At 39.4% G+C, this 11,531-nt stretch overlaps 1 protein-coding gene across 2 annotated transcripts in view; it reads right to left on the bottom strand.

Annotated features, from left to right (window-relative positions):
• LOC115789600 (uncharacterized) overlaps positions 1-10,705 on the bottom strand; it is a 16,903-nt gene extending 6,198 nt beyond the window's left edge. The window contains exons 1-3 of one of the 2 annotated variants that reach the window (XM_030743080.1): positions 10,615-10,705; positions 2,788-2,960; positions 2,034-2,082 (exon numbers count right to left, since the gene is read on the bottom strand). In XM_030743080.1, coding sequence (XP_030598940.1) covers positions 2,034-2,082; positions 2,788-2,860 — 122 coding nt within the window. In that variant the 5' untranslated portion in view covers positions 2,861-2,960; positions 10,615-10,705. Of the gene's footprint in view, positions 1-2,033; positions 2,083-2,787; positions 2,961-3,094; positions 3,125-10,614 lie in introns of those variants that run through there. The other variant, XM_030743081.1, reaches the window with a different exon arrangement.
• Between the last annotated feature and the right edge of the window lie 826 nt (positions 10,706-11,531).

Here is an 11,531-nt window from a genome sequence, read left to right as displayed (position 1 = left end):
TGGTTACCACAGTGAGAGAAAAGGGCGTAGGAAGGAGTTTACTATTGGGGCGGACACATATCAGAAATGCTATTTGATCTTTTACTTTCTTCTTTTTCAAATGTTTCTTGGAAAAACAGTGTTTTGTACATCTACATTATTGCATATATAATTTACATATATATGTTTTATAATCATAAGATGTGGACAAACCACCAAACAAAATGACTTGAGTCTTTAATGAAGCATAATGACCATGTCATTCCAGGCTGTAGGGCTTACTTTATCACCTGGCCGCACTAGTACTAGTACAAAGGAGTATTAGGGCCACACTGAGAAAAAATAAATAAATTGTGCATTTTGAGAATAAATTCCAAATTTTGAGAAAAAAGTCGAAATGTGCAGATTAAAGTTGCTTCAAGTCAAACAACTGCCACGACACGTCTGTTATCCCCTCCAGAATGTCTTGTATTATGAGTTAGTGAAACTATACTTTAGAATCGGTTTTAGTAACAAGGAAATGATTTCTCTTTTAGTACATAAACACGATGTAGTGATAAGTATGAGGACGTTAAAGAGAGAGAGCAGAAAGCTGCATCTGCTCAGAGGGAAAAACCACACAAACTGGCAACGGTTAGATGGAAGGATGGCTGTACCTTCGTGCAGTACAGAGGGGACATGTAGACCCACAAGACACAATAACACAGCTGATCAAGTTGTTTCTACCCAAAGCATTTTGTAGAGAGTACAGCAGCTGTGGCCGTTATTTGACTTGAAATGACGACTTAGACGATTTTGACTTTATTCTCAAAATGGTCAAAATGATTTTTTTTCTCAATGTGGCCCTCACACTCCTTCATATAGTAGCAAGATAAATATTTCAGTAGCACAAAAATAATTTAGTAATGCACAGAAGTGCAAAGTTTGATATGTTTTATTGGACGAAAACATTTAATAATGGTCAAAAATGCATTTATGTAGGTTGACTGGCAACAGAACTGGTTCTTTAATTAAACAATGTTCTGACATGAAAGAATCCTCACAGATATGAACAAATTATTCACTTTTTAATATCAGCCTTAAGTTAAAAAAAAAAGCTATTAAAATATGCTTATTCAGTTTGAAACTCTAATCTACTGAATCAAAAAATATCAATAAAAATAACCAAACGAAATAAGTAAAAGTGATACCTCTCACATTTAATAGACAAGCTGTGTGCCTCTTTACAGCTCTGCATTTAGCCAAACAAAAGGTTAAAAACAAGCAGAAGAGCCAAAATGATTTTTCCGCCTCTCATTTGAAATTCATTGCAAATTGACTTCTTGTCCAGTAAGTAAACTTTATCCTATGTATGAAAGTAAACTGACAAACAGCCATATTCATGGTAACATTCCTGACAGACCGTTTTACCTCATTCAGAGTTTCTGACTCCTGCCCGTCTCTGGCTCCCAAACACTCGTTCAGAGGGGGGCAGGGGGAGCGCAGTGGCATGACTCTATGTTACGCCTTCAAAATAAAAGCACGCAAGTTAAAATTTTTTCTCTCCTCCAGTGTAATTTCTGGGTGGCACAAATGCTCCTGTCTCCAATATTGACACGCCCCCCCCATCACCCCCGGTTCCTACGCCTATGGTGAGCGCTACTGGCAGCTTAAAGGTGGAATGTTTACACACAAACTAATTAACATCTTAAATATTAATATGAAAAACTGAACCATCAGTTTGTCTTTACTGTCTTCCATGAAATACATTATTCTTGTTTCTCTTTCAGCTTAATGTGGATATACAAACAAATGGTGGAGCTTTGTTCTGCTGAACTCCTGCAGTTCTACACGTGTGTACGACATGGCCTCAGAGTGACTGACACCATCAATGCTACAAACACTAAAGTGTGGAGAAAACAGCAGATTTTACAAAGACAATAAAAAGGTGTTAGTGTGTGTTCGTCCTTTTCACGAAGAGGTTTATAAAGAGAAATATGATGAAGGTGAGAAAGCTACAGAAAGGATAAACTCAATTAAACACATACAGTAACAGTGATGATGTCATTACTCACGCAGTCATGGTGTGACCTCCTTCAGAGGTACCTGGGTTCTCTTCAGTCTCTGAATGACATTAAAATAGAATAAATTCAGCTTCAACAGCATCATTAATGTGAAAAAAACACATGTTAGTGAGCTCACCATCTCTATAATGGCTCTGCCTCTTCATGCAGACAGACTGCAGGTAAAACAACTGCCTGCTGCTGTTATCAGTGTTTTTTGTTGAAAAACTGGGGGACTGCATGAGGGTAATGTTGTAAAGATTTGTATTCAGAAGCATTCTCCTAAATACGTTTCTACTGCAGGTCTATACTTAGTCACTAATCTATGGAATCCCGCAAGGGACATGGGGAAAAAAAAAACATGGGAGAGATCTCACAAAATTGCCTCTTTTTTTTTTTTTCCCCCCCATGTCCCATGTCCCTGATCCACCTGATCCCCACTCCATTCCAGCAGGTGGCGGTAATGCAGCTCTAAGCTGGTTTGCCCACCGCCATTAAACATACAAGAAGAAGACGACAACCGAGCCGTTTAATGCAGCTAATGTGGGTGACACAAGACACCTGAGCACTGCAGAGTTTAAACAAAGCATTGAAGGAACAAATTTGCTTTGAGGATTTTCTATAATCAAATTATTCGAGTTACTTGAGGAATTGTTGCAGCCCTACCCCTACCAGAGTGAGGTCACAGTTTAAGGAGGCTACAAATGTTGGCAGTTTTGTGTCCTTTTATTTTTATTTGAGTATAATTTTTGGTTCCTCAACCCACCTGTGCTGCTCTGTGATAAAGAGAAATCAGATGGATAGTCCATGCTTTTTCTTCGTTGTGGATGGGAGGACATTTTTAGAACAGTGGATGCAAACTGGTTGTGTTTTCAGATGTTTTCTTCTGCAGAGTCTGTCTTTGGTCTGACAGTTACAGAGATGCAGGTTTTACAGATTCTGTGAGACAAAGAAAAATCATCAGAAAATTTAACAGAGTTATTATTAATTCTTGAGAGGGTTTTTTTTTTTTTTTTTTTTTTTTACAGCGTGCAGTGAGCTACAGAAGATCACTGAGATCATATTCATCAAACCTGTAAGTTTAGGAGTTTACTCTTTCGCTGCGAGTCAGAAGTTGAAGAATATTCTGTTTAATTCTAAGATTCAGCTTTCTCTCATCCTGTCTTTAGGTCAGACACCGAGAACTGAAAATGATGAGATTAATAATTTCCATGAGTATTTATCATAACAGCTGATTTCCTCAGACTATGTCACAACATTTTGGTTACCTCTAATATTACTTTCTCCAGCTAAACACTTAAATAGATGCAAATTTATTCATTATTCATACTGGGCAATATCCTCTACTCATGTACAGCAACATCTATCATTCCTGTACTGTAAAATATTAATGTGCCATACTGACATTATCTTTATGTGTTTTATTTCATTTTATCTTACATATTTATGTGGATTCAGAACTGCATTTTTTTTCTTTTTCACTTTCAGCAGGTTGGCACTGAAAAAAAAAAAGTAGTGGTTTTCTAATCTCACCATACACTAATGACAATTTTATTCTATTCTGTAACCCAACTGTGACTCTATCCAAATATATCACTCAATACAATTGTCCAATATAAGAATTCAAGTTGTAAACATAAACACTGATGAATGAGGAGCTTTTGTTAATGTATCAACAGCCAAGTACAAGCTAGGTAATAACGTAATGCAAACCAACTAATGTTATGCAAATTAACATTTCACGCCACAGCTCAGTATTCATTTCATCAAACAAAGGTTAGCACAGAACAATGGAAAGAGTGCACCTCTGACCAGTTGTAAAATGGCTAAACTTTCTCTCCCTCACTTTGCTCAGTCTCTAAACATCCAGTTTCCATCTTGGCATCCTCACTACTCTGTCCTGTGCCCCTCCTGTCCAATCCTGGTACTGGATATTTTTGGCACTTAAAGCATCTCAGCGGTGGGGGAATATATCGCCTAACCTCATAGGTCATATACACCTTACCTGGTAATGTAAGTTCATCAAACTTAAGCGTAACAGACAAGCTATTGCCTTTCTCTCCATTTCTACTCATCTACTTTCAGCATTTTGGTCCCTGCTATGTTTTCTTTGGTCTACATACACTACTACAGGTACTCTTGAAAGGATAGCGGTAGTCGTAAACTACCCTTCTGTTCTCAGGCAGCAGACACTGCACCCCCTTTCCATTTATTTCAGTCAAACCACCGGCTTTGCTTTGCTGTGCTGCATCCCTACAAGATATCAAGAGAGCTCAGTTTCAGCTCTATCCCAGCTGTAACAACTACAAGTCCAGTAGCGGGCAAATTCACATGGCAAACTGACTATATCCAGAAGACCTGGTTCTTTTAGGGAGCTCGTGGGTGGATGATAACAAAACACTACTCACCTCCAGGGAAAAACCTGACCTACAAATAAAGCTCAGAGGCACAATCAGTCATCTGTATGAATAAGTGTCCGGGCTGCATGACCAGGCTGTATGGCTGTGTATGGAGGTGAGGACCCAATAGCAGGACGCAGGAGACGGCAGGTAAGAGTGATGAGAGGCGAATCTTTATTTAGGTAGGAGTGCAATGGCAACAGAAACCAAAAGAAGAGGCAAACAGATGAGAAAACCTAAACTGGGAACAAACTAGAAATATCCTGGAACCAAGGAGCCAGAGAGCAGACACAGCTGCAAAACAACAACAATCCGACAAAGGACAATGGGAAGACTGAGACTATAAATACACAAGGTAATTAGGGAATGGGCACAGCTGAAACTAACTACACAAACGAGAAGGGGAAGTAAAACTAAACACATAGCACAAGGGACAAGAACTGACAAAATAAAACAGGAAACTAGGCGAAGACAGAAATGCAGACTTGACACTACACAGGAAGTAAACACCACAATACACAGAAGACCAGAGACATGAAAGGGAACAAAACAAACACATGGGTACCACAAAGGGAATACTATGAATAACTAACAAATGAGGACCACAAAACAACTGAGACACTTAATGAATAAACTAAGAAACAGCATAACACCAAATCATGAGAAGGAAAACACAAAATGCTGGGCATAAGTTCCAGGACCATGACAATAAGTTACCGGTAACAATGACGAAAACAACGCAGTTGATTGCTCATGTCATCAATACGACTGGTCGAAACAATATCATTCTATCATTCTATTCACAATACATTATATAATCACTCTCAAAATCCCTCACAAACACAACTTGTCAATGCCGTGGACATCTAAGAGACGCGTTCAGTATGTAAACAACAAGACATGATACAAAGCGAACGTACATAGGCAATTGAAATACTACCATTTTGTGCAGAGCTTGTTTGAACCCTCACGACATTTAGCACAGAGAGCCATACTGCAACTCTCCGTGGTGAGGCTGTAAGACACGACCAAAAAAGAAAAAACAAAGGAAACTCACTATCAACACACAATTTTGAGACGTTATCTAACTGAACACTCACCACTGAGTAACAGAACTACGTCCATAAAGCATGGAAAGTTTGAGGGCCTGGAACTCTTACTCCATGCATGCTATACAGCCGTCAGCAGGAGCAGGAAAACAGGAAGTAACATAGGGACTCAGGAGCTTATCACTCCGCCAACAGGAGCGATGAATGATGCCCCATCCTCAGATCTCAGGGGCTTCACAGCCATCGTCATCTCTGTTCTCATCTCAGTTCCTGATTCATCACTTCACTCTGCCATCTCCTGCCCATCACTCCTCTGGCTCCATGGCCCCAGTTGGGTAATTAGCAGTTCTTTATACCCTACTGGTGAGCCAAACTTTGTTAATAACCTGCCATGGGTGTTTCCACACTTTCCAAGAAGGCAATTAAGATATAACCATTTGTATATTACCATTCATAATTAAAACTATCACCCAACAGTATCCATAAATCCTGCTACACTAAAACTATATAACCCTACGAATCCCAAAAGACATCTAAAAACCCAGAGGAACAAGCTGGCGGTGTGTGTATAGGAGTCGCAACCATAGCGCACATTTTCCAGTACATGTACTTTTAAAAGTAGTGTCTTAGCCGTTTACATGGAGACAGAGACCAAAGTGTTTCAAAAATTCTCCACTCTGGAACCTGTTTTCAAATTGTGTTTTCAGGGGCTCAAAACACCAACACACAACAAAACCTTACAGTTTTCCCTGAAAACGTTCTCATGTAAGCAGGGCCAGAATCCGCACACACATTCACAATAACTGCACAAATACATTAACCACACTTTTATTAACCACATGATAATCAGTTACATTTGTGGCTAACACTGTATCTTTATGTTACAGCATCTGCCCACAACACACTGCTCACACAAATCATTAAAATATTCAATAATCGATAAATATTAAAGAGTTCTCATGTATCTGTTTCTGAATATACAAAAAAAGCCAAATGCTAAGAAAAGTGCAAATGCAGAAAACATCTGCTAATATAGAACAAAATTACAAAGTACTCTAAAGATGTAACAAAACAGCTGTTTGTTAAAGCCTTGAAGTCTGAGTTTGTGTCCGAGTACATTTTGTAAATTTTTGTAACAAATGGGTTTTTGAGACCTGGGAGGGATTTAGATTGATGGAATAGCATCAAAGATTTTGGTACTTTTTAATACAGATAAACATCTCTTAGACTATAATACAGAGAAAACCCAACAGTGAAAACGACCCCTATGAGCAGCACTTGGTGACAGAGGAAAGGAAAAACTCCCTTTTAACAGGAAGAAACCTCCATCAGAACCAGGCTCAGGGAGGGGGGGTCATCTGCTGTGACCAGCTGGGCTGAGGGGAGAGAGACAGGACAAAAGACACACTGTGGAAGAGAGACAGAGATTAATAATAACTAATGATTAAATACAGACTGAAGTAAAAACAAAAAGAGGTGAATAAAAAGAAACACTCAGTGCATCATGGGAACCCCCCAGCAGCCTGGGCCTATCCACAGTATTCCTGACTCTGCCCCACTACCCATAATTCATAGAGGAAACCAGTTGTTTACTTCCGTTTGCGCTGTTGTTTATGGTTGCGGGCTTACACACGTGCCGTTCATTTAAACATTTTGACACTGCAGTTTCTTTTACCTGGCCTAAATGGTACCACATCAGAGGTGGAGACATTGCAAGGATGTTTTAAAAAGCAGCGAGGTAACAGTGCCTCACCCGTCACTTGTGTAAATGACATGAAATTATGGCCTGAAGTCAGCTACATCCACATTATCAGTTACCTTGTTTTTTCCGAAGGTGTTGATGGCAGGGAAATCGCGTAATTATAAGAGCACCAGATTACCTTCAAAGCAATAAAATCAATAAAGTAATGCTTAACAAACAAGGCAACGTTGTTTTCCTTAAAGCAGCTGTAGAGCCGAGCCAGAGCATCGGCCAAGCTAAGCGCTTAGCATGGGTCATGCTAAGGGAAAGTGCAGTGGTGGAGACAGTCAGCTGTTCCTGTATCGCGGATTAGGGAAATCATGTAGTGATGCTGCAGCTATTCTGTGGAAGGTAAATCACTGATCTGGATATCAGAGTGTTCAGATCACTGAAACAGAAACACTGGACTGGCTGAAGGCTGTGATCGAGGAGACACGCAGCTGTCATCTTGCTAACTGCTACGTGTTAACATGAAGGCAGGCATTGTTTAAGCTTTGTGTAGGCTGTATGCTGTAGTGTCACACTATAAATAAAATAATGTAAAAAAATAAGAGGCTGTACATTAAAGGAAAACTTAAAACATAAGGAGAAAATACAGTAATAGGATGTGCAACTGGGTAGTATAATTTGGGGGGAAAAGAACAAATTTACAGAATAAAATAATTTGAAAAAATGTACAGACTGATGTAGTGACAACCGACAACAGCACAAGTTGAATCCGAGCTCATGTTCCAACTAATAAAGCTGCCTGTTACAGCACAAAGTAACCGAATTTTGTCATTAACTCTGGCTGTAACTTTGGGTAACCGGAAGTATAAAACCGAACAGCGGAAGTAGCGGTCTGTCATGGCAGCCTACTTGTGCTCTTCCAGAAACCCGTGGATAGCAGCATAACTAAGGGAGGGTTCATGGTCACCTGATCCAGCCCTAAATATAAGATTGATCAAACCAAAAGTAAGCCAGCAGTCTGAGAGAGAAATGCTCTATTGTTGTGATATGGTACTATGAGTAGCGTTCAGCTATGGCACAGGGGCCTCTTTTCAAATAGGGTTTTTGAATGGCTTACGAGGGGTTATTTCCTTTGAATTTTTGGTATTACGTAGAGAAATTCCTCCTCTTCTGCCTCCTTTTCATTTTATTTTGTTTGGTTCAAGATTTCAGTCTGCTTGGTCACATAAAACATTCAGCTGCAATGCAATCGACATAAAGTCACACTTCAGACTCAGGATTGATTCAAAGCAGTGACGTGCAGTCAGGGGAGGCAGGTGAGGCACGGCCTCACCTGTCATCGTGGAAATATAAAATTAAAAAATAAATTAAATGGTTATATTCATTCAGTGATTTGTATTTTAAAGTTCTTTTCCATTTAACTACACCATTTTTAGATTCGTTTTTTCAAAATGGCTGAATTTTCGCATTTGCCGGTCAAATACTAAGAGACGAACGGTGAGGCACCAGCCCGGCGAGCCGCACCACGGATTGCGCAATCCGTGGTGCGGCTCAGTATAGTCATTGCCAATGACTACTAACTGTGCTGGCATGCTATGCAGTGAGACCGGATTACTTTCCCTTTGCATGTGGCTATTAAAATGTTCTAACACTTTTACTATATGAACTAAATTTCTATATTTTAGCTGGTGTATATAATGCACAGTTTTTTTTTTTGTTTTTTTCATTAACAACTGTATGTGTGTGTAATGCATTCTTGTGTTGAGCGATCATGAAACTGCTGCGAAGAGACACTAGGTGAGGCACGCAGTTCTCGTGCCTCATGGTAGGGGGTGCTGGTGATCCCAGGGACTCTACGACTCCTCGGCGGCAAGCTACCATAAACAGTTTAGCAAGGCCAGTTAGTTTTTCCTGTTGCTTGGCCTTATGTTCAACATGGAAGATTACATAACTCAACTGAAAGAATTTTCTAAACTGGACTTTCAATCGAAGCAGAAGATAATAATTAAAGGAAGACCAACACCGGAGCTAAAAGGTTTGCTTCAGACTATGTTAATGTTAAACAAAACAACTGTTGCCAATCAAATGGTGAATAAGCTATATGTTTGTAAATCTGATGTGATGACGTCAGTGCCTCACCAGTCACGACCCTCACCGCACATCACTGATTCAAAGGTATGTAGGAATTTAATCTGGCCTTTTTTCCTTCTGTTGATGAAGTTTCATTAAAATTTAGGGAGGTCTTATTGGCTGGTTCATAGCTGCCGGAAAATCAATGAAAAATGCACATGATTTCTGCCTGATTAAACCAACACGTATTGATGAAATCTCCTATATATTGCATCATCATGCCGTAAAAACATCTTAAATTGACAATTGTAATTTCATTTATAAATTTTAATGCATTATATGCTTGATGATCTGTGATTTTTGTAAGGATATTTTATGATTAATCACTAAATATTTGCTTTAAAAATTGTACTGACATGTCCTTACTAAAAACTCATTACATTCCAAATTTCATTTGATTCTGTTGGGAAATATGGAAGTTATGGCCATTTAGCTTTCTAGAGATCACAGACTTTCTTCAGTGAAGCAGTAAAACGGGGAGAAAATTGCCTGTTTTTTCTTCACTTAAAATGTCATAACTTCCTTATTTGTAAACCAATTTTAACACAGATGGTGTCATTTTGTTTGTATTTAAAGGCTCCATCCAGTGGTGTAAATGTTTAAGCCATTTGGGAACTTTGATTTTATTTTTTTGTAACATACCTACTATGAGGTGTTTAACCCTTTAACACCAAGAGTATTGCTGCATGTCTTTGCTGTCACTTTGCATTACTGTAATTATGAGGAGGTTAAAGAAGGTCTTCAGAGGAAACGGCATGGCTTCATAGCAGACCAGTCCAAGTGCTGAACTGGCCTGGAACTAATTGTTTTCAGAGGTGGGTGTGTTCCTGTGTAAACTGTGGCAGAATACAATGGTGAGGACGTTTTGCAGTTTTGGATGGTTGAAAACCACGTCAACCACACGTCCACTTATAATTTAATGGACGTTTTTTTTCTTCAGTGAGCTTCTAGTTTAAAAATGCGTCCAGTGATAACTTCCGTGTTCAGGGACAAGTGAACGCATGTTAGCGTCATCCATGAAGAAATCCACAGAAGGTGCTGATTAATCATCCTGAGCTGAAACTTCAGTCTGAAAAAACTTCAGGAAAATATTTTAAAGGTAAAAAGTCTTTTAAGATTTATTTCTTTTACTTTTACAGTACTTTATAAAACATTTTAAAGGTACAAAACACTTTGTAAGTTTCACTTTCACTTTCCCACCAACTACAACTGGAATTAATCTGCGTGTCAGAGTTCTTTCTCTCCTTCCTTCTTCAGTGCTCTGTGTCCTTCCAGCCTCTGCCTCCTACTTGCTGCAAACACTAACATCAGGATCTGATTCTCACCTGTTGGTCTGCAGACGCTGTGAGCTGAGCAGCTCCGAGGATCCACGCTTCAAACGGTGGAGCAGCTTTCACTCACTGGGCCTTATCTCCGGTGGCGGTGACGGTAGACAGTTACGGCTTCTCATTGGCCGTTGGAGTCCAACGTCATCTAGACTCTGACTATATATGGCAGGCCGTTTAACCCCTTAACTGGCAGCAAATAAAATCACCTGAAACAACTACATAACACCCTCTGGTTATTATTGGCTCTGAACAACCCATTTCATAGCCTATTAATCGGCTGCGTCTGGTCCGCGGGCCGAATGAAGTGCATTTATATGGCAGGCTAGACCCGCCCATTTTGACTGACACCTCATTCGGCCAATCATGTTAAGAAATGGGTTTCCCAGAGCCAATAATACTCAGAGGGCGTCACGTAGCTTTGTCAGGTGATTTGGTGCAGCCAGTTACATGATTGGCCGAATGACGTGTCAATAAAAATGGGAGGGTCTAGCCTGCCATATAAAAGGGACTACAAACGGCCCGTCACCGGGCCCTTGCCAGTTAAGGGGCTACACATAAAATCCGATTCACCATACTTACATTCCAGATATCTGAAATTGATTTATGACTAGACGTATTAGTAAATTAAGATATCTCTAATTATGTTTTGACTAGACAAAATACCTATTTGAGATATCTCTAATTACATTCTGACTAGTCGAAATGACATTGGATTTACCATTGATTTGTATGGCGGCTTCAATTCAAGATATCTTCAGTGAATTACTGACTATCTGAAACTCACAATTCAGATATCTACAATTAAATTATGACTAGCTGTAAAGTGAATTCGAGATATCTTATTTTGTTATTCTGACTAGTCATAATTCTAATTCAAGATATCTTAAATGACACCCTAATTTAAGATATCTTAA

The sequence above is a fragment of the Archocentrus centrarchus genome, chromosome 12 (genome assembly GCF_007364275.1).
Source record: "Archocentrus centrarchus isolate MPI-CPG fArcCen1 chromosome 12, fArcCen1, whole genome shotgun sequence".
In the NCBI taxonomy this organism is placed as follows: domain Eukaryota; kingdom Metazoa; phylum Chordata; class Actinopteri; order Cichliformes; family Cichlidae; genus Archocentrus; species Archocentrus centrarchus.
The sequence above is the reverse complement of the archived record's forward strand: the minus strand, read 5'-3'. Positions and strand labels throughout refer to the sequence as shown.